Here is a 24,362-nt window from a genome sequence, read left to right as displayed (position 1 = left end):
AATTAGTGCCCTATAAGAAGATACATGAGGGAGTTTGCTTCCTCTCCCTGTTCTCCATCCAGTATGTGAGGACACAAAGAGAGGGTGGCCTTCTGCAAGGCAGGAAACTGACCCTCCCCAGACACCAGGTCTGCTAGCACCTTCAACTTCCCAGTCTCCAGAACTGTGAGAAATAAATGTCTGTTTTTATACCACACAGTCTATGGTAATTTGTTATAGCAACCTGAACTAAGCAGAAATTAAATTTGAATGATATAAGTAAACTTTCCATATAATAATAAAGTCATGGACCACTGTTTTATCTTTTCCAAAGTGAAAAAAATATGATGATTTTAGTTGTTTCCACTGGCATCAAACAAAATAGGCTATTTGAGATTAGAAAATTATCAGGGCATGTTCAATTCAGCCCCAAACAGGTTCTAACAAAATGGCCTGTGTCCTGACCCCTTTTTCCTTTGAGTCAACCCAGGGAGGCATAGAGCAATTGTAACACAGGTAATATCAAGACCAGCAGCAATAATCATTATAGGTGTGCACCTGCCACAGGTCACAAGTCCCTCTCTGTTTCCTACACAGGCAGCAGAAACAAAGGTGGAGGATGGTTTTACCTTTGGTGACGTTAATCAGCTCTTTCACCTGCAGGAGGACTGGGGTCAGGGTACCCGTCCGGTTCATGGAGGCGACGTAGCTCTCCAATTCGCCTTCAAACACATCCAGCTCATCTCTCACATACACGAACATGCAGAACTCAATGACAATGAACTGGGGGACACAGAGCAAATGTTTCAAGGTCTCACCTGAGTCCCGCTCAGTATATGAATAACATATGGGTCTCTCTTTCGTTTTGAGGTCATATCTCTCTGAAGTTCAAAACTCATCTGCAATAGACTCTGGACACTTGCTCTACTGAGATGAATGGGATTGTGACTTCTTTGGAGACAGGAGTCACCCCAAACTCTGTTCTTCACACAACAGCATATAAGAGTAGGCACCACAAGGGCTCAAAGAACTCTTCAAACATTAATTAAATCAGAGTGAAATAATTAAAACAGAGTGGACTTTGAATAAGGGGTGACCCTGGGGACAATTCCAAACACTTCTCACTGTTCCCCTTCTTGTATCTTGGCAATGACCAAATTGGAGGAGGTGCTATTTCCTGTATGCATGTCATGCTTGCTCCCCTCCTATCATCCTGTCATCCTGCCCTCATGCCCCCATCATCATGCCATTGCTTCTAGAGTCCCTGACGCCATTTTACTTCATCAACCAAACTGAATGTGGACCTCAAATGCTACTATTTTCAGGCAGGTTCTCAATCCAGAGTAATTCACTATATTTCCAAAGCACTTTTACCTTTTCTTTTTCTCTAGTTAGACGGCAGTACTTCATACTGTATTTTATCTTCTTGTCTTAGACCATGGGCTACTCCCAGGCCAAGACTCTGCTGAATCAGCTCTCTTCTCTCTTCCAGGTCTTAGTATAGTGTTTGGCATAGAGTAGACAACCAATAATGATTTAATAAACACAATAACCCCTAGTGATTTACCCACTGCTGCAGAGAACTCTAGCTAGTTGTCCATTAAAATCTCTTCTCCCCTTTTTTGGGCACAGGTTGGACTACATTTGCCAGCCTCCCTTGAGTTAGATGTGGGTAAATAACAAGGTTCTTGTCAATGGAAGAAGAGTGGAAGGAATGTGTGCTGGGTCCACATAGCCTTTGAAAACCTCTCACAGGCATTTCGCCACCTGCTTTCTCCTTCTGCTGACTGGATGCAGGTGGTGAGGGTGCTCAGGGATGATGAAGGCACACGATGGAGAAACCAGTTATGGAACAAACACGTGGAAGACTGCTACCTCCCAAACCTCAACACTCACTCAACACTGTTAGGTGGGCAAAAATATATTCAGTGTTGTCACTGAAATTTGTGGGTTTATGTGGTACTTCATCATAACCTAATACATCCACTTAAAACTTAATCACAGGATTAGTTTATATAGGTATCATCCTAGTACATTTAAAATGAGCAGAAGACAATTTGGCCATTTTTATCCCGCCATTTGACCCTGCTTTTGACTCAGACATTTTATCTCAGATAACAATGACCACGTGAAATGCTTTGATTCTGTACTTTATTGACTTCCTGTTTTCAATTTCATAGGTTTCTGCTCTAATTTTTATTACATCTATTCTTCTGCTTACTTTGCATTTTAATTTGCTCTTTTTTGTTTGTTCGTTTCCTAAGGTAAAAGTTTAGACGATTGATTTAAGATCTTTCTTCAGGTCTAATATGTACATTCAATGCTATAAATTTCCCTCTAAGCACTGCTTTTGCTGCCTCCCACAAATTTTGATAAGTTGTGTTTTCATTTTCATCTGTTCAAAATATTTTTAATTTCCCTTGATGTTTTTCTTTGGCTCATATGTTACTTTAAAGTGTGTTGTTTTCATACCTACTACTTGCAGATTCTCCGTTATCTTTCTGTTACTGATTTTTAGTTTAATTCCACTTTGATCTGAGAGCAGACATTGTATGATTTCTATTCTTTTATATTTATTAAGATGTGTTTTATGGTCCAGGATATAGTCTATCTTGTTGAATTTTCCATTTACTCTTGAGAAGAATGTGTATTCTGCTGTTGTTGATGAAGTAGTCTTTGGATTTCCAAAATATCCAATTGATTGATGGCATCAATTACAGTTCAGATTTTCCTACCTTGGCACTGGTTGCCATGGGGTTTCTGCTCCATTCTGTGATGATCGTGTCTCTTCAGTTTTAGGGGTAAAGGTTTGCTCCATGACCTCACTGCTCTTAGGGATCTAAGAAGAGTTGTTGATTCTTCAATTTGTTCAGATTTGTATTTGTTGTTAAGATGGATTGGCATCTTGCAAGCTCTTTACATGTGGAATTGGTAACTGGAAGTCTCCGTAAATAACTCGATTATATTTATTAGTAATATTCACCACATGAGTATAAGTGTCCTTGGAGTCAAAATGGTGGGGTCAAAAAATTGTACTTTTTTGATTTACAGATACTCAATTTTGACCCAGCTTTTAAAGAACAACCCCTATCCTAGACCCACCCCATTTATAAAATAATAAAGGATTTGCTTAGATCTACTTACAAGGTACAGGCAGATGAAAGCCAACACAGTGGTTCCAATCATCCTGCTTGGGAACTGAAAGTAAGGGTCCCACTCATAGATCCTGGTTTGGAACCAAGACTTTTCTCTCTCTCTGTGAATGAATAAACATCAAGAGAAGACAGGTTGTGGCTGGTAAACAAATGCCTGATTCTTCTGAAAATAATATCATCTCCTCTTCTTCACCTTAGCGTATAGTGAAGACAAAGAGCACTGGTAGATTCCACAGTTTTCATTCTCCCCTCATTCTTAAGAACAAAGACTCAGTTTTATTCAGTACAGCAATCTACCAAATTAAAGGCTATAGTTCCCGACCTCTCTTACAGCTAAGAGTGACCAAGACTAAACAAGCCAATTAGACGTGACCAGAGATGTGGTGTGGGACTTTGGGGAGGCTGGTCAGGTGGAACTGACACAGCTGGGAGGATTCCCTTTGACTTCACTCTTTTCTCCTGCCTGCCATCTGAAGGGCAGACATGGTGGCTGGCCCAGGCTGGAGCCCCAGCATCTATCTTGGGCCACAGACAGGCTTCATGATGGAAACCACTATGTTACTAGAACAGAAAGACAGACAATGGGTAAACTGCGTGGTGGGCAGTCCAGGGTTAGTATGGACTGCCTGCCTCCAGAATTCTTTTACATGAGAAAGAAAGAAATTTCTCTTTTATTTGTGCCATGATTATTTTGCATTTTCTGCTATATGTAGCCAAATGTAACTCTAACCAAAGAACTAGTTTTGCCACTATGACCTTGGATTAGACATATCCCTTCTCTGGGAATATACCCTTGTGCACAGTGGCAGTGGCAGGGGTAGGGTGACTTGAATGGTCACTGAAGACCAGGTGTTCTTGCCTGGCCAAGAGCTATGTCCTCTTTTATTGGTAACAACATCTCAGTTTTTCTCTGGGAATCTACTCTTCCCCACCATCAGTCCTGGTGGTTTAAGTGAAGCTGAACCACTTCCTAGTTCCCATGGTGAACATGTGACCCTGGTTTAACAATCAGTTTACTCCAATCACCTACTCACAGTAATTGGTTCTGGGATGCCATGTGGTCCAACTTGATCCAATGAAACACATTCATGGGAATTTTGTTTGAATTATTTGAAAGAAAACATTCTTTTCTCTATGAGCTTAAGACAGGAGGGTATAAGCTTAGAGATTCTGGGGGCCACCACGGGGAGGAAGCCTACCTAACTAAGAGTTTAACATAGGTAAAAGCAGAGCTGAGAGATGAGGGAAAGAGACCTAGTTCTGATTATATCAGTCAAACCCCTGGATCCATCTGTGTCTGAAAACTGGCGACCTCTAGGCTCTTTAATTATGTAAGGCCATAACTTTCCTGTTTCTCTTTAATCCCATTTGAGTCGAGTTTCTGTTATTAGCAAACAAGCGTCCTAAAACAGCGCTCTTCCAGTCATCTCCAGGTCTCTGACACGGTCAGGGCTCATCAATATTGGTGCAAACGCCGAGGGGCGTGAACAAATATAACTGTGCTTACTGCAGGGGGCACTTCCTCAGGAGCTGTTTGACATGCTCTGCCTGGTGAACTTCCAGGAAAGGCTTTTCTTCCTGTGAGAAAAGAGAGAGGTTGATGTTTTGGCTCACAAAGTCTTGTTAGGGCTTTGGTCTCTTTGAGCGGCTATTTCCCTAGAGGCCAGGATTTTCGGTAAAACTTGCCATTCCCAGACACCCGTCATTTATTGAAGAGACTATACGGTCCCGTCTCCTGTTTCCCAAGCACTTCTTTCATGAAATGCCAGAGGCCTGACCTTCCTTGACTCTTCTGCTTACTGCTTTACACCAGTCTTTGTTTTGTGAAGTCGATTTTTCCCTTTGAGATTTGGTGATTTCTCATCATAGTTCAAAACACTGTTCCAGAAATGAAACACCCAAAATCCCAGTGTTTTTATTTTTTATGAAAAGGAATTTCTCTTGCTCATTTCTTATTTTGAAATGAACTTTAATAGTATGTTTGGAAATGTTTTCTCCAAGTGTAATGAGCTTTCCACAGTAGTCATCTGTTTTACAATATATTGAATATGTAACTTTTACACACTGTGAGACGAAATCTTATATATTGCAGATGTTGCGCAGAGTAAAATAGACCTGGTTATAATTCTGACTCGTAAGTGACATCAGCGAGCTGGAGGAACAGGAGGTTCCAGTTCCCATATGCCCTCAGATACTCCAACTTTGACAACCACCCACAGGTGAGAGTACCTTTGTGGGGGCCCAAGTATCTACCTTGGAGGTTACAGCATGCTAGTTAAGCAAAACCTCCAAGAATAGATGCATGAAAGAGAACAAGGAGAACAGTTTCATTTTACCAACATCACTCCTCCTCCAAAGTAGTATAGCTCAGGGCATAGAGAGAAGGCCCTCTTAGCTTGTAATTTCTCCTATGAGGGAAAATAAAAGTGAAGTGAGAGCCCACCTTCCCCAGTCTTGGGGGACACTGCCCAACAGATCCATTCCTGTCTCACACCACCCAGAACACTGAGGGGATCAGCATGGCGGAATAGTCTGGGGAAAGTTAAGAGCAGGGAAATGGGGCAGGGGGTCAATGGGGTGGGGGAGTCCTTCTAGAGTCCTCAAAGGAACAGAGAAAGAGAAAAGGGCAGAAAGCTATATAAAGAAATAATGGGGGGACTTCCCTGGTAGTCCAGTGGTGAAGAATCCACCTTCCAATGCAGGGAATGTGGGTTCGATCCCTGGTCGGGGAACTAAGATCCCACATGTTGCGGCGCAACTAAGCCCACATGCCACAACTATTGAGCTTGCACGCCTCAATGAGAGAGCCCACATGCCACAAGCTACAGAGCCCACATGCTCTGGAGCCCACGTGCCACAACTACTGAGCCCATGTGTCCTGGAGCCTGCACACCACAACTAGAGAGAGAAAACATGCATGTCACAACTAGAGAGACGCCTGCATGCCGCAACTAGAGAGAAACCCAAGCAGACCACACACCATAATGAAAAGATCCTGCATGCCTCAACAGAGATCCCGTGTGCTGCAGACCTGACGCAGCCAAAAAAAATAAATAAGGAAAACAAATAAAATAAATAAGTATTTTTTTAAAAAAGAAATAATGGGGACTTCCCTTGTGGTCCAGTGGCTAAGGCTCTGCACTCCCAATGCAAGGGGCCTGGGTTCCATCCCTGGTCAGGGAACTAGAACCCACATGCCGCAACTAACAGTTCACATGCCACAACTAAAGATTCTGCATGAGACAAAGTGGACTTTAAGTCAAAAACTATCACAAGAGACAAAGAAGGTCATTATATAATGATAAAGAGGTCAGTTCATCAAAATGATATAAAAATTGTAAACACATATACATACCTAATATCAGAGCACCTAAATATATAAAATAAATATTAACAGAACTGAAGGAAGAAATAAACAGCAACATGATAATAGTAGAGGACTTCAACACCACACTTTCAACAATGGATAGATAATCCGGTCAGAAAATCAATAAGGAAACAGCTGACTAGAACAACACTATAGACCAAATGGACCAAATGGACATTTATAGAACATTCCATATAACAGCAGCAGAATACATATTCTTCTCAAGAACATTTTCCAGGATAGAGCATATGTTTGGCCACAAAACAAGTCTTAAACGTAAGAAGATTGAAATCATATCAGACATAATTTCTGACCACAAAAAGCTAGATGTTGATAACAGGAGGAAAATTGGAAAATTCACAAACGATACACTCCTGAACAACCAATGGGTCAAAGAAAAAATCAAAAGGGAAATCAGAAATATCTTGAAGCAAATGAAAATAGAAATACAACATACAGAAATTTATGGGATACAGGAAAAGCAGTTCAGTTCTAAGAGGGCAGTGTATAGCAGTAAATGCCTATATTAAGAAAAAAAGAAAGATCTCATGCAAACAAGCTAACTCTTTACTTTGAGGAACTAGAAAAAGAAGCACAATAGGTAAGAGAGAGCCTCAAGAACCAAATTCTCTGGGTTCCAGGTCTGGCTCTGCTATAGACTTGCTATGTGAGCTTGGGCAATGCAACTGACACCTCTGGGTCCAAGTTTCCTAATACAGAGTGGGAGAAGTAATAATAGTACCTACCTCACAAGGCTGTTGGGAAAACTTAACCTGTCAGGACACACACGGTGTTTTTACTTAGTACTCACCGTCTGGAGCTCCCAGCCCAGGTGGACCCTCAGAGACTTGACAAACATGTACAGGAAGCGGCCCAGAAGGAAGGCCAGGCAGAGCAGCGAGGGCCAGTAGAACACAACAGTCTCATACTTCCCCACAAACTGCAACAGAAGCAGACCATGGGGCGTGGGCTCTAGGTAGGGAAGGGCTAGGCCACTGGTGAGGCTGTGCACAGGAACCTGCCTGCCCCAGCCTGCTCCCACCAGGGCCCACCCTCTCAGAGCTTGGAGGTCAGCAGCCAATCCCTGCTCCCCCAGCCCCATATCATCAGAACAAGCAGTGGACTTGGAGTCCAGCAGCCCTGGACTTGAGTCTTAGCACCCCTATTTAATTTTATACAAAGGGCTTTCATGGCTTTTTTCTCATTAGGTATTAAATATTACTTTTGGAAAATACTCACAAGAGAGAGGAGGGTGAAAGAGAGAGAGAAGAGGGGAGAGAGAGAAGAGGAAGGGGGAGGGGGTGGGTGAGAGGGAGAAGGAGAAGAAGAAAAGGAAGGAAGGAAGGAAGGAAGGAAGGAAGGAAGGAAGGAAGGAAGGAAGGAAGGAAGGAAGGAAGGAGGAAGGAGGGAGGGAGAGCCCATAAGTGTCATCATTTTGGGAGCAACACAAGCTCCCAAGAGTAACAGGTCTCTCAAGATGGTGCTCATAGTTTTTCTATTTTTAGCTTCATTTTGATAAACAATTTTTTTCACTGTTTTAAGACAAATCATATTGTTATGTATCTTTCACAATTTACTGGTTAGTTTCATTTTTTTTTATGTTTCCAGAGTATTTCTCCCTAAGGAGAAATCAGAGTTTTGATGTAGTGATGTTAGACCGGGGGACGGACGCATTCTGAGACGTGCGGGCCCGTGTCTTCATCCTCGTCTCCAGCATATGCTTATATGTGAGACATAACCACCATCAGTATTTCAGTGTCTTTCATCTTTATCTATACCCATATAGCTATATATATTATAAGTAGAGATAGTACCAAATATGTAGGTCTGTATATAGCATAATCACTTCTCCACACGGTTACAAATTATTTGTGAACATTATTTTTAATGCTGCATAATAGTGCATTATTTATATGAACCAAACTTTATCTAAACTTTCCCCTAATATTTGACATTTGAGACCCTTTCTAATGTCTCATTTTTATAAATAAAGTTTTCATAAATACATTTGAAAACATGAGGACAAATTTTCATTAATTCCTTAGTCTGGATTTCAGTCCCATGATCTTTAATTAGTAAGTCATGTTAGCCCCTGAACCTTGCTTTCCTACCAGTGAACTGGGAATGGCACTAACACACTGTCTGCAAAGTGTCCTGAGGATTCTCCGGTTAGTGATTGGAACTGAGCCTAGAACAACGCCTGGCACGTAGCAGTTCATGGTGTTAGTGATTCTGAGCATAGAAGTGAGACCCTGCCAATTAATCATGAATATTTCAAATTTCCAAAGAACCTCTGGAAGACTGAAAGCTCTCCAAGACTCCAAAGAAAATACCTGTGATCCTGAACCTCAGGTACTGTGAGCAGTGGGAAGGAGGGCTTCTTTTGCGGCAGAGTTGTGCCGGAATGCCCTCAATCCCAGTGCAGAGATGCAGAGGGAAGGCCCAGACTACCAGCCTCATTTTCTAGCCCAGCTCCCCCCAGACTCTCTTTATCACACCCTTTAATCCTCCATAGTTACTGATGCCCAGGAAAGGCTTTGGCAAGGCTCCTGTGGGCTCCTGGCCCAGGTGGCTTCTTCGTACTCCCCTCACACACCTGGTAACCCTTCTAGATGCAGTGTGACACCCCTCTTTCATCTTGGTCCTTTTCCTGGGGTACAGGGCTAAACAGATGAACCAGCTTCCTCTAATTCTGAGAAAGATGATGCATGGCAAAGTGATAAGGGATTCATCTAGTTCGAGTCTCCCATTTTATAGACAGAGAAACTGAGGCTACATGAAGGAATGGAAAGAAACGAGCTTGAGAGTCAGCCAGACCTCGTCTCAACTCCCAAATCTGCTGCTTCTCAAGAGTTACATAATATACTTGTGCCTCAGTTTCCTCATCTGTAAACAGGTTTGCTAAGAGCTTCCCTCCCTTGAGGGGCCGCTATGAGCATCAACTGAGAGAACATCTCCTGTGAATGACACCTGATGAACACAAGATGCTCTACAAATGGAAGCATCATGAATGGCTCCAACTCCCCTTTTGTCCACATGAGGAAGCTGAGGCCCAGAGTGGCAAAGCCTTGTCCCAGGTCACACAGTGAGTTGGCCATGGTGATAGGACTGAATACCCTAAACACAGCTCAGCAGGGACTCACCTGCCCATGGGGACACTGTGTGATGTGAAGGGTGGTGACAGCAAACCTGCAAGACAGAAACCAGGGTTGGGGTCCTGGGGTCCTGGGGTCCTTCCCAGCACAGCCCCTGTGAACACAGCTCAGATACCACCTGCCTGGAGTTACCTCCCCTCTGAATCCTTCTTGGGAGGACTGGTCCCCAGTACATCCCACCCAGATCAGGCATACAGCTTGTGCCTAGGTACATGCACACTGAATTCATTTAACACATCCTCACTGAGGACATAATCCTGGGATCCACGACGGCAGAGCAGGAAGACACTGAGAGGTCTCCTACTTTCTCCCCTCATCACTCAGGTGGGGAGACTGAAGCCCAGAGAGGGGAAGGGATTTCTCCAGAGTCACACCCAGAGCCAGGACCAAGACCCAGGTGTCCTGACTCTGGGACCGAGGCTCTTTCTGACGGGACATGCCCTGTCTGTAAACACTGCCCTGAGGAATAAGCCTCAACGTTTTCTCCCGGCTGGACACACATTCCTGGTCATACTCCCAAGGTGCCCAAGGTGCCCAAGCTGCTAAGTGGTTCTGACCACCCTCTCCTCTCCTGCTCAGAAAGTCTGGCAGAGGCTGTTAAGATGATATTATTCAACGTCTAACCCTGAATACTCTCTCTTCTAATTTTTAAAAAGCAAGTCACAAACTCTGGAATTGTAGCCATTGGGGTATCATTTGCTTGTGAGCCCCCTGCACTGGTTCACACACTGGGCCTGGGACCCCTGCCCCACAGAAAATGCTGTAGTGGGGAAGCCGGCCCAGTAAGAGGGATGCAGGCAATGAGATGAGTTTCAGGGCTGGAGAGCAGAAGTGTTCATGGGATTATTCAGCCAGAAAATATTCCCCAGGGCCAGCTCTGTGCCAGTCCGGTGTCAGCGCTGAGGGCACAGCGCTCAAGAGGAGGGTCAGAAAGGTCCCACATCTGAGGGCTCTGATCCACGAAGGATGAGCATGTATCTATCACTGGGCCAAGTCGGGGAAGACAATCCACACAGGGAATAGCAATATGTAGACAAAGAGGCCAGAACACATGTTCCATGAGGGTCTGTCCTGTCCTCCAGTGTTTTCCCTGGCTCACAGCGGGATGTCTGCTGAATGAATAAGTGGACGGAGAAAGGAGTATAGGAGTCTTGCATGACCGGAGGTGTGTGCTAGAGACGGTCAGGCATGGAGAGGTGGGGAGAGGCCAGACTGCGACAGCACTGAACGCCCAGCTGAGGCACCTGCACTTTCTCCTGGGCTCCCAGGGAAGCACGACAGCGAGGAGCAGCAGAACCCAATGGGACTCCTGCTTCTAACCACGGGACTGACGGCACTTGACAGAAACGGAGTTTTCTACAGCCCTGACTTCTGGGAATATTCTGATCGTGAGCGGCCTCCTGTGGAGCAGACAGAATGCAGGCCTGACCTTCTGAAGCCTCAAGTGCAGTTTCCAAGGAGGGGCTGCGGTGGGCCTTGGACCAGTCACTCCGCCCACCCGCCCTGGGCGTCGGTTCTGGGCAAGGTACCCTCCAAAGAGAGCTCTCAGGTCACCTCCAGCTCCTTGTCCAGAGTCCAGCCATGGCCAAAGGAACTGCAGGAGGCCAGGCAGGCAGAGTCCATCTTACCAGATCAGAGAGTAGCTGAACCCCAGGATGGAGCTGACCAGCCGGAACTCCGACGAGAGGCAAGCAAAGAAGGGGAAGTGGGACAGGCCGACTTCGATGCCTCCGATCAGAAGCACAAAGGCTGGGAGAGACAGGGCCAGAGATGACATGAGTTCCTCTTCTCACGGGCTCAGGGGAGACCCAGGGCAGTTATGGGGTCTCGTGTGACTTGCAGTCACAGACCTCAGGACTTAAGGAGATGAGTGGACAAGCCCCAGGTTAGTACAAGGAGGAATGCAGAGATGTCTTTCATGCAATCATGCAACAGGCCCTTCCTGGTACCTCTTCCATGCCAGGCACTGGGCTAACTATTGAGATGAAGAAGACTTTGTCCCTGCCCTTGATTAGCTCACAGTATGATGGGCAGAAACATACCACAAAAATGAACAAACAAAAATCACTGAGAGTAAAGCACCATAAAGTGTACCATAGCAACACAGACAGCAGCGATGTACTGTGTTCTAAAACCTCTTGTGCACTTCATCCATAAGGCAATAATAATATTAATGCTGCCACTGACTAGCTCTGAGATGGTCTAACAGGATCCAGTAAAATGTAATTGGGCAAGATGACCTTTCCTAAGTGTCTACTTTGAGCTGGGTTGTGGGTCAGGCACCAAGGACATAGGGGGAATGAACAAAGTTCTTGCTCTGAGGTGCTTACGGTCCAATAGGGAAGACAGGAAGGAAAGTAAACGATGTGATATGTACGGTAATAGAGGCATATTCAACCTGCTGTGTGGACAAGAAGAGGAAGTCATGGACCTCACCTGGGGTTTGGGTATCAGAGAAGGCATCCTGGAGGTGGTGACATTTAGCAAGGCCATGAAATGTAAGTGGGAGTTTGTAGGACGGAGAGAAGGAGGGAAGGAAGGACATTTCTCACTCAAAGGAGGGGAGATGGTTGGTTGAGGTGGTCAGTATTTGTGTAAATGTGAATAGTGGGGGACTGGCAGCTAAGGACCATATAAAAGGAATAATTGCTGTGAGGTTAGAAGCTGCAACAGCATAATTTTTTAATTTATCTGAATTCCCCCAACCATGAAAGCAGACAGAGCAGTGAAAATAGCAAAACCAAAAACAAACATCTACAATAAATCTAAGTGACAGGACTCATTTGATATCAACATCTGATTAAGGGGAAGCAGAGGAAAGACAATAGGATCTTTGAAATCCCAAGAACAGAAGAACCCAAAATTGCCAGCAGATATTCACAGGAAATTGAAGCTGAAATAACAGCTGAAACTGGGCACAGGGCTGAAGGCCTTGATTCATAGGTGAGAATCAGCAGACCTTAGTAAGGTGTTAGTAGGTCTGAGGATGCTGGAGCCATTAGGGTCCATGAGCTCATTATACTAAATATCCAAGTCCCCTCCCAGCACAAGCCCCACATGAAAGAGAAACTGCTGGCAGCGAGAATCCAAAATGAGAAGGTAAGAACATTAGGAAATGGGTAGTAGTGGGTCCAGACAAAAGTGGAAGAAGCCAACTCAGAAAATATGAGGTTGTAATGAGGGTACATATATATAATCATTCTGTAAAAACAGAAGAGGAGGGGCTTCCCTGGTGGCGCAGTGGTTGAGAGTCCGCCTGCCGATGCAGGGGACACGGGTTCGTGACCCGGTCCGGGAGGATCCCACGTGCTACGGAGCGGCTGGGCCCGTGAGCCATGGCCGCTGAGCCTGCGCGTCCGGAGCCTGTGCTCCGCGACGGGAGAGGCCACAACAGTGAGAGGCCCATGTACCGCAAAAACAAACAAACAAACAAACAAACAAACAAAAAAACAGAAGAGGAACCCTTGAGCCATGAAGCAAGAAACAATATTCTGGTCCAGCCAGATGCTCAACATCAATTAGGCTTCACGGAAACGCAAATCAAGACAACAATCAGATACTACTTCACACCTACTAAGATGGCTATAATTTTTTTTTAAAAAAATGAAAATAACAAGTGTTGGCTAGGATGTGGAGAAATTGGAACGTTCATATATTGCAGGTCAATGGAACACAATGGACAGTCCAGAAATAGACCCATACATACACATGTGTAGACAACTGATTTTCAACAAAGGTGCAAAGGCAATGTAGTGGGCAAAGGACAGGTTTTTGTAATGACAACAGTGCTGGAACAAATGGATAGCCAAAGGCAAAAAAAAAAAAGAGGAATTCAATCCACACCTCACACTATATATTCAAAAAAATTAACTCAGAATGTACCATAGACCTAAATGCGAAACACTGTGAGACTATAAAACTTCTAGAAAACACAAAGAAGAAAATCTAAGTGACCTTAGCTTAGGCAGATATTTCTTATATGACATCATATGCATGATCCATAAAAGAAAATATGAAAAAATTAGATTTCATAAAAATTTAAAATGCCAGCGCTTCAAAAGAAACTGTTGGTAGAATACAAATACAAGCAACAGACTGGGGAAAAGTATTTGCAATTTATACATCTGATAAAGGACTTATATACAGAGTATATAAAGAACTCTCAAAACTCAATAAGAAGAAAACGAAAAATCCCCAATATTTTAAAATAGGCAAATAATTTGAACAAACGCTTTACCAAAGAAGGTACAGTGATAGCAGATAAGCACATGAAAATATGCTCAACAACAACAGTCATTACAAAACTGCCAACTGAAACCACAGTGAGATACCACAACATGCCTCTTAGAATGGCTAAAATTAAAAAGACTGACCATGCGTTGTCAAGGACATAGAGAAACTTAACTCTCATACACTGAAGATGGTAATCTACAATCAAACGGAACCATCATTTTGGAAAACAGTCTGACAGTTTCTTTAAAAGTATAATCTACTACATGATCTTAATAATCCAGACATTCCATTCAAAGGTGTTTACCCAAGAAAAATGGAAACATACAAAGACTTATAATGCTTACAGCAGCTTTATTTGTAACAGCCAAAAACTGAAAATAAATCAAATGTCTATCAATAGGTGAATGGATAAACAAACTGTGGTCTCTCCATACGGTAGAACACTATTCAGAAATGAAAAAGGAATGATTTCTGATACATTCTAAACATGTATGAATCTTAAAACAACTATGCTGTGTGAAAGAAAACAGACCCCCTCCCCCCCAAAAAAAACCCCCGATTGCATTCTGTATGATTCCATTTGCATAACTGCCTGGGGATGGGGGTGGTGACTGGACGGGGTGGGAAGGAGAGAGTACAAAGGGGAAAAAGTTAACTTCTGGGGTTCATTATCATGATTGTGGTGATGATTTCATAAATGTAAACATTTGCCAAAGCTTAACTTGTACACTTCTAAGAGATGGATCATTTTGGTTTTAATTTGCATTAAAAATTCCTAAAAACTAAGGAGATGTTGTAGGCATTTGCTCATATAGGCTTGGAACCCAGGAGAGAGAACCAAGCTGGACAGGAGATGTTTGGGAGTCACTGGATTAGGGATGGTTGAACCTGCAGGGAGAGCACAGGGCACGGGGAACAAAGAGGCCTCAGATCAATGGCCAGAGAAGTAAACACTGTTCCCTGAGGAAGCATCTGAGGGCTTACTGATATCAAGAAGGCAGTCATGGCTATGACTCAGGAGAGATTTCTAGAGTTTCTAGTGAACCTATTTTCTGAGACTTTGTTCTACTACGTCTAAAAAACCTTTGAATCTAACTGGGAGAAAACCTCCATAAAAAAGCTCGAGACTTTGTGGGCTTGGCATTGACCTTGGGCAAGTAACAAGCTAAGAAGTAATTGACAGTTCAACAAAGTTTATCCCCTGATCCCAGAGAACCCCTGCCATGCAGTCTCCAAGAGCAAGAATTTCCACAGCAAAACTCCCAGCAGGTACGAGGCAGCACACGTACCTTGGGCCCATTGTGGGACTTGCAGGGGCTGGTAGCCTTCTGAGAATAAGAACATGACCTTATTGGCTGTAGCCCCAAAGGCTAGTCCATAGGACCATCGGTTACGAAAAGTGCCCACGAAGTCCAGAGGTCTGTGAATAAGAGAAAGAGCTCATGAGGCCACAAGTGGCTCCTTCCCACAGTTCATTTCCAAAGTATCAATCCCACTCTGGGGAGGGACTATTGAGTAGTAAACTATTTATTTCAACTGACATATCCTGAGGCCCTCTGTGCCAATTGGGGGGTTAGGCATAGATTCAGGGTACCAAAGTGAGGAAGACAAAATCCTTGCCCTGGAGAAGCTCCAAGTCTGGGGAACATAAGCAAGGACACCAGCAGTCATGACAACAAGCAAAATGGGATGAATTTCATCTATGAGAGACACAAGCAGTATGACTTAAGAAACCAAAACAAAGAGTATGTGCCAGACAGGTTGGGGGAACTGCCCTGCACCTGGCCATGGTCTACGAGAGTCCTCCTTTCCAATATCCCTGGGAAGGTTTGGGTATCACTGGCTATGCTAGCTGCATGTGATCACACCTCCTGGCCACAGCTGATTGGACTATGGGTGGTCAGATGGTCACCTGACTTTGGATGGGCCAATCACCGTGCCTGGCCTTGTACTTTGGATTTGTGATTCTGAGGACAGGAGCCAGTCAGCTGTTAAAATTCTGTTCTGGAAAGTCATGCCAAACTGAGTCTTGCCGACATCTGGGGGAAGCAGAGATCGTTAAGTCCGATGGTAAAGTCAGATGGCAGAGAGGAAAACGGTAAAATGGTGCTGAAGGGACCCCAGTGACACAAAGAGGCAAAAGTAGAATCCGTCTCCCAGAGACGCCCATCTCAAGAGCTCTAGTTCCCATGAGGCCAACCTTGCCAGTTTCTGTGAGATCTCTGTAACTTTATAAAAAGTCCTTTCTTTTCCTTTTATGCAAACAAGCTTGAGTGGGTATCTGTTTCCTCTAACCAAAAGAGCTTTGTCTACATAAGGGAAAGCAATTGCATTTGAGACAAAGAGAAAAGGCTTTCCCCACTGGAGTGCCATTTGAAGCCGGCTTAATGAAAACTCAAGGTGGCAGGAAGGGAAGGGTACTGCAGGTACCTGCAGGTGGGGACTTGGGAGTCAGGATCTGGACCCCACCTTCGTGTTCCATTTGGCTGGCTCGTCTTCATCTTCAAGGCACAACTCAGGGAGCACCTCTCTCAGAAACATCCCTGACAACCCACTCCCAATCAGGCACACCTACTTGCTGCCTTGCTTGGGTCCCCTCAGCGCTAAGTTCATGTCCATGCTTTTCTTATCACTTGTTTAGTGAACTATAAACTCCTCTGGAGTGGGACCTAGCACAGGGCTTTGAAAAGAGTAGCTGCTCACTGCACGTTCGTGGACACGCACTTGGTTGAACTGATTTGAATTCTAATCAATCCCACCTGTAGTACGTAAGTGCTATGTGGGACTCAGTCTCCCTATCTTTAAAACAGAGATGATACCCCTGCTCTGCTCATATCACAGAGACACTGTGGATGGCAAATGAAGACCTGCTTTATAAACTGTGGAGTGTCATGCACATGCGAAGGATTATTAATGGGTGAAGATGGTGAGCTAAAACTACTCAGGAAAGCAGGGCTTTTCATAAGAAAGTGGCCAGAGAGCAAGAAAACGGTGCCTTTATTAACTGAATTCAAAGCAGTTTAACATGATCCATATAGCGGTCTTACTTAAAAAGTCCTACACCAGGCCCTACATGCCAAATGCCCAGGGCAAAGTCTGAAGATCTTTATCCACCAGCCTCAATCTCTGTCTGTGCCTCAGCCAATGTGGCTTAGACCTGGCAGTTTGGGAGGGGCTGACTGCTCTAATGGGTGGTAACCAGAATGTTTGCTACTCTGGGCTGGTATACGGTATATGGACATTGTTGTTGGATTTCTCTCACCGCAAAGGTCAGATCACCCTTAGACTCCATCCTGACATCCTGGCTTCCTCTCCCTTCTCCAGAGCCCAAGGCTGAGACCTGAGTGTGTTCACATCCTTGAGTCTTCTCAGGTTATGACACTGGGAGAATCAGAGCCAAAAGCGACCAGAGCTGGGTTAAAGCTCTTGTCACTCGGTAGCTCTGTGGCCTTGGGCAAGTGACTCAACTTCTCTGAGCCTGAGCTAGCTCATCCATTACATGAGGATAACAACCTCCACCATGCTGGGGTCCATCCTAGTAGCGTAGGCAAAGCAGATGGTTCCGTACCTGGGCCAGAGTCAGTATGCAACAAATGCTAATTGCATCATCATCATTAGTAGTAATTAGAGGGTGATGAGGCAGAGAGATGAACAATTAGAACTCAAGGAAAAATGTGAGGAGGGGAGCAGAGATTCAGAATGGCAGAGTGGGAAAGGCCCTGAAAGCTCCCTGGTCCAGCGGGCTCTCCTGGGGCATGTCTGCCACCAGTGACAGGGAACTCTCTCCCCCCTGCTTCTCGGGGTAGCCATGGTGCTGAGTGTGGGAAGGCCTTTCCCATAGTGAGCTGAGCCTCTTCGAGTTGTTTTAAGCACTTCTGGGCAGCCCTGGGTGCTGAGGGCGCAGTAGCTTGGAAGCCAATTCTGAACTCTCTGGGCCTTGGGTGGATTGGGGCAGGGAGGGGCAGAGCTGTCCACGGCGGGGTAGAGGTGGGTAGGGAGGTAACTGGTGGTTAGCCTAGTCTTACAAATGGTGTTGGTCCCAAACACAGAGTACCCCAAGCTGTAGTGATGGACCTTGGCTCAACTCACATGATCATTCTGAAGCGGTTTCCCAGGAGGTAAGAAGCGTCATCTCTCTGTCTATGGTGCTCTCGTCTTTGGAGAAGGGACAAGACCAAAATGATGAAAAGCTATAGAAAGAGAAGAAGGGTCTGTCAGAGGGAACATTCATCCTCAGCCCCTCGGTGCCCTCACTGGAGGAGAGTGTGTGGGTGAGCAAAGCACTCAGAACGTCTAGGACTCAAACTCCACACTTGGAGAGCTGGCTGCACGCACCGTTGAGCTTCCAGAATGTTTTGTACTGAGCTTTCCTTTGTGTTGCTCTGAACAGACATGGGTTCAAATACAGTCTGTCCCACACACTGGCTGGGAGGGAGACTTAACTTCTCTGAACCTCAGTGGCCTCATCCGTAAAAAATGGGTAATAACTTTCAGGTTGCAAATCCTTTGCTTTTTATTCCTGTGGATTCAGTCATATTCTCCTATACTTGATGCCCCTTTTCTTCTTTTACTAGAAAATTCCTGAGAATTATCTACACTTGCTGTCTCCATTTCCTCACCTCTCACTTGCTCTTCGACCCCCTAACATGGCTTCTACTCCCATACTCCACGGAAGCAGTTCTGGCCAAAGTCACTAATTACCACCTTGTTGCTCAATCCAAATGTAAACATTAAGCCCAAATCTGCTTGACCTCACAGCAGCATTCAGTGTTGACCTCTTCCTCCTCTTAGAAATACTCTCTTCCCTATGCTTCTATCAGCCACACTTTTCTGGTTTTCTTCTAATTCTCAGTCTCCTTTGCTGGATCATTCTTTACCCAACCACCAGATGTGAAGCTCCTCATGGTTCAGTCCAAGGACCACTCATCTTACTCCCCCATCCTCTCTTCCTCAGTGACCCCATCCATGTCCACACTTTCAATGGCCACCAAATACACAGAAGACTCACAAACTTGAATCTCCAGCCCAGCTGTGGTCCAGAATCATATGTTCAACTACATAGTTGGCATTTCTTTTTGATGTGTTGAAGGCTTCTCAAATTCAGTATGTCTTAAATGGAACTCTTGATTTTCCTCCCTGCCCTGTTCCTTCATCCACAACAAACTTGGATGCCCTCTAATTTTCCTTAACAAGTGAATGACAGATACCACCATCCTTCCAGCTGTGCAAATTACAAACCCAAGAGTCATCCTCAACCTCTCCCTCTCCCTCATCTCTCTATCCAACCCATTACCCGGTTCTACTGCTTTTACCCCTTGAACATCTGGAGGTGACCACCATCATCTAGGATGATGTAAAATCACCTCACCTGGACCCCTGCAACCATCTCCTAACTGGCCTTCCTGCCTCCTCTCTTACCTGCCTCCAACCTGATCCCCACTTGCAAACAGACAGATCATTTCAACCCATAAATCTGATCACACCATCCTTGGGCCAGAAACACTCCACTACTTCCCACTGTATTTAGAACAAAGACAAAACTCCTTCATACACGGCCTGGCCCTGCCCACCTCCCCAGACACCTCCACCTCCAATTCCCCACTCCAGCCACGCCAGCCTTCTCAGCTCCTCACACTCTCCATGCTCCCGCCCGCCACGGAGCCTTTGCACGTGCTCTCCCCTCTGCCTGAAATGTTCTTCATTACGTCTTCCAACAGACCTCAGCTCCAGCACTGCTTCCTCAGAAAAGCCTTTTCTGACTCCCCTAAAAGTCAGTGCCCCTGACTCTCGGGACCTTCAAAGCCTTCTTCTGCCTGTGTTTTTAGTGCATAATGTAAGAGAGCAAGTCTCTGCCGACCTATTCAGATCCCTTTGGGAGACTGTGTATGGGAGCACCCCAGCTCCCCTTCTCTTCCCTCATCCACCCTCCCCTGCCTTCACTTACTGATGGGATGAGGGAGTAATGGAGGAAGAGCTCCATGTCCACCGAGCTGGCACAAGTGCCATTTAGCTGCCTGGTCCTGAAAAACAACCGAAACACACATTCACATCATCAGTCACTGCTGCAGGCATTGACCCTTCAGCCTTGAGCATCACTGTCAGAAATTTGGCTTGTAGCCCACTGAGATCATCTGATCTTTTTTTTTTTTTCCGGTACGCAGGCCTCTCACTGTTGTGGCCTCTCCCGTTGCGGAGCACAGGCTCCGGACGCGCAGGCTCAGCGGCCATGGCTCACAGGCCTAAGCCACTCCGCAGCATGTGCGATCTTCTCAGACCGGGGCACGAACCCGTGTCCCCTGCATCGGCAGGCGGACTCTCAACCACTGCACCACCAGGGAAGCCCCATCTGATCTTTTTTAACTTCAGTTTCTGAGTCAGTGCCACTCACCTGTGATGTGTCTTCACTAAGCGCATTATCTTCTTTCATATCTCTTTCTCCAGCTTAATTATCTATACAACTGCACTACTAACTGGATCTAACTCCTTCTTTTCTTTTCTTTTTTTTTTCAACTCCTTCTTTTCTTGATGACATAGTCATGGACAGATTCAGGTTCCTTGGCACCCAAAGCTTATATTATTTGGATGTTCTTTTCAAATAAAACTACAAAAATATCTTATCTTTTCATATTTTAAGGAAAACATATCACCATGTAATCACTTAACCAAGGTGCCTCCCACCCTCCTAGAGCCTTGGTAGGGTCCTGTGCAAGTGAGGGCCCCTGAGACTTAAGCTTCAGTAACTTCACAGGAAACCAGTCTTCGGACATGGTTTTTCGTAGCCAGAGGTCAAGAAGCATCTGCTCACTCTGATTCACTGCTGGGCTATTGGGGCAGGACAGTGGTCATCTGGACGACAGACTGTGGACTCTGTCCTCTCCAGACCTCAGAGTCTGCAGGACAAGGCTGCTGGGGTCTCGTGTGTGAAACACATGACAGTAGTTTCCTGGTCTCTCTTTGAAAGGGACCTGCTCCCTTCTGGGCTCCCGCCACACTTCACTATCACTGCTCTGACTTGCACTGCACCACCTCAGCAAACGCTCACCCTCCAGATCCTTGCTCACTCTGTGCCTCACTCCTGCAGCATCCATCTGGCCATCCCTCGGGCTTCCTTCCCGGTCAGCTCCCACTTTTCCCAGAAGTCTCAGGGAAGAGCATTCCTCTGGGAATCCGTGAGCATGGCATACTTCCCTGAAAGTTTTTAAAGTTCCAGTACTCCACGGTGATGCCTAAACATAGGAATAAGACAACTTAGAAGTGGTGGGGGGAGATGAGGGTGACTCATGCTGTTGGAAATGTGATAGAACTATAAAATTTAGAATTCCGTTTTTAGGAAAGTAAACTGAGCACATACGTCAGTCTCCTTGTTCTACAAAAACCCTCAAAATAGCAGAAAGAATTTTTTTTAAGAAAGAAAAAAAATAGCCATATTTGAAAACAAGAAGGGAATCTATCAGGGACACAGAAACTACTAGAAGATGCTGAATGATGGAGAGCCGTTAGGACTAGATCGAAGAGAAAAAACATCAGCCAGCACGGCTACAGGCTGTGACCACAGAAAAGTGCTCTACACTCATATGCAAGAGGCTGATGCAGGCGGGGGTTGCCGACAGACCACAGAATGATGAGTTGGGGTCTCACAGAGACCCAAGAGTCCTCCCACCCTGCTGACCGACCAGAGGCAATGGGGTTAACCTCTCTGGGAGTAGTATACATGGGTCACAGAGAGAAAGGCAGTGCTCCAGATCACAGGTGGCACCTGGGAAGGACCGGGTGCTTTGGATGTAGATCAGCTGCTGAGGTACCCCATCGAGCGGTACATCCTACCTCCATCCTGCAGCACTGAAAGCACGCCTTAGTACTAGCTGTGGCAGCAGCTGCCACCCACCCCCAAACAAATATCCCAGTGGAAGCTCCAGCACAAGGACAAGCACCCAACCCAGAAACATCACACATGAGGAAAGATTACACCACCAAAGGGAGCCAAAAATTCAACAGATAGAGGAGCCCTAAGGAAATGAAGTTAATACAGAACCTCTCTGAGATAAGGAGTAGAGGAAATTCTCTACAAGAAGAATGGACCTAGGAGGAAGTAGAAGGGTGCAAAAAGCCACAGAAAATAATTAGCAAAACTTCCCATTACTCCTGAGTACAGGACTTTAAATATATACACATATATACATACATTTTTAGAAACACAAAGACTCAGAAAGACCTTCATTGAAAGAAATATTGGAGGAAATTCTCAAGTAAATCTAGGAGGAAGGGGAAGAATTTAAGAGGAATAACAAACAGAGAAATTAGGAAAATGTATTGTTAAATATCTAGGTAATTATTGTGAAATAAAATGTTTGAAATGCCAATTTGGAGTTGAAATACCAGATGATACCCCACATGGAAGAAGGGAGAGGTGGGTAGGAACAGGTGTAGATACAAAGGGAAGTGAAATGATGACCAAGTTCTTGTCATGTTTAGAAAGATGATGTAGAAACCTGCTTTCTCTTTCTGGGCTTTATAAGTAAAATATAATTCTAAGTAGGTATGTTAAAAATCCACAGTTAGCTACTAGAAGGATATAAACAGAAAGTAAATCAATGTATTAAGAAGTGTGTATGAAGGAATGAAAATTCAATCACTCCAGCAAACACAGGAAGAGAAAAAAATGAAATAAAGACTACAATTGAAACACCACAAGAACAAAACTGTCCAAAGAATATTAAGCCACCAACAAAGAAGAAATAAAAATATTCAATACATTTTTAGAATTTCAACTAGTAATAAAAGGAGAAATTAAGATGAAATGCTGTCTTATCTATTAAAGTGGGAATTATTAACACCACCACCCAGCAGGGGTCCCCAAGCCCCAAGCATGGACCGGTGCTGGTCCACAGCCTGTTACAAACCCCGGGCCGCACAGCAGGTGAGCAGCGGGTGAGCGGGCAAAGCTTCATCTGCAGCTCCACATCGCTCCCCATCGCTCGCATTACCGCCTGAACCATCCCCCGCCTCCCCCCTCCCCCCCACCGCCTTTCCCCTGGCCCCCCAGCCCCCACCGCGCCCTCCCACCCCCCACCCCGCCACCACCCCGCTTCCGTGGAAAAACTGTCTTCCATGAAACCGGTCCCTGGTGCCAAAAATGGCCAGCATTAGTGAAGGCTAAGACAAGTTGGTATTCATTTGCTGGTAATCAGAAGTGTAAGGAGGTATAACCATTCTGAAGATTAACTTTGCAATATACACCAAGAACCTTTAAATACAGCAATTCCACTTCTAGGAATTCTACTTCTAAAAAATATACACTATGGAAATAATCAGAGAGGTGCCTGAATTCAGGTACTAGAAAGCTAAGATTCTTACTCTTCCTGCCCCCCTCCCTCCCTCATATGTGTGTATAACATTTTAAATGTAATATATGTTCATTGTAAAACATTCAAAATACTTACAAACGTGTAAAGTAGTAACTAAAAGCCCTTTCTCCTTCCATAATTATGTGTGTTTATAACCTGTAGTTTCAAGCAAAAATGGAATTGGACTAAACTTGATTTCTTCATTTAATCAATAAAGGAAATGGAATTCTTTTAATAAAGAAAGGCAATTTCTAACATTAGGATATACAGACCCACAGAACTCGTTCATCAGGGTGACTCTGCCTACACCAATTCACTGCTGAGCCGGTCTTTTGCTTGGAGGGCAGAGCTGAGAGTTAGTCTGGTAGCAGCTAGAAACAGGTGAGCTCAGGGACAGTAGAGAGTGTAGCTATGCTTTCACTCCAGCAGTGAATAGATGAAAGCTATGCTTTCACTCCAGCAGTGAATAGATGAAGCAGGCACTGGAGTCAATCCAAGTTAGAAGGCCACTGAGAGCCCCTTCTTGGTCTCTGAGACTCATACTGCTTCCTAGTGGGTCCAGGGCTTGAGGGGCAGATCTGTTGAGGGGTAAACAGCTTTTGCAGGGCAGCAGCCAAACAGTACCCCCAAATGTAGGAAATCCGATTTCCACTGATGATAGCTTGGAACTGTGTTTATGATACACTGTTAAGTGAAAAAAAAAAATTATAAAACAATATGATCCCAAGTTGTGAAGAGTGGTCACCTCTGGGTTGTAAGATTTGCATTCATTCTACTTTTTTTTAATGATTTTCTTGAATTTCCCAAGGGTAGTACACAGATGCATTGCTTGATAGCTGCTTAGAACAGTGCTTGACACAAAATAGACAGTAATAAGCACATGTCGAATGAATGAATGGCTTGCTTTTGTAAACAGGGAAAAGACTGGACTTTATGCCAAAGCAATAAAACACCATCTGAAGGGAAGTTGCCCAGGAATCAGCATAAAGTGAAAACATGCAAGATTTGTTCTGTGATAGGGTATAAATTACAAATCTTTCATTATTTAAAAAATATTGAAAATAAAAAGCTATGAGGGTGAAACAAGCAAGGACACACGGCTGGTGCATCTAGAGCAAGGGTCGTCTGC

At 44.8% G+C, this 24,362-nt stretch overlaps 1 protein-coding gene across 1 annotated transcript in view; it reads right to left on the bottom strand.

Annotated features, from left to right (window-relative positions):
* LOC307189516 (stimulated by retinoic acid gene 6 protein-like) overlaps positions 1-24,362 on the bottom strand; it is a 70,876-nt gene that overhangs the window by 13,578 nt on the left and 32,936 nt on the right. Inside the window, 9 exon segments of the mRNA XM_079927682.1 lie at positions 609-762; positions 3,124-3,235; positions 4,642-4,712; positions 7,313-7,441; positions 9,645-9,690; positions 11,285-11,405; positions 15,179-15,309; positions 17,979-18,079; positions 19,834-19,909. Coding sequence (XP_079783808.1) covers positions 609-762; positions 3,124-3,235; positions 4,642-4,712; positions 7,313-7,441; positions 9,645-9,690; positions 11,285-11,405; positions 15,179-15,309; positions 17,979-18,079; positions 19,834-19,909 — 941 coding nt within the window.

This window comes from Stenella coeruleoalba (genome assembly GCF_951394435.1).
Source record: "Stenella coeruleoalba genome assembly, chromosome: 7".
Taxonomy (NCBI): Eukaryota; Metazoa; Chordata; class Mammalia; order Artiodactyla; family Delphinidae; genus Stenella; species Stenella coeruleoalba.
This window is presented reverse-complemented; position numbering and strand designations above follow the sequence as displayed.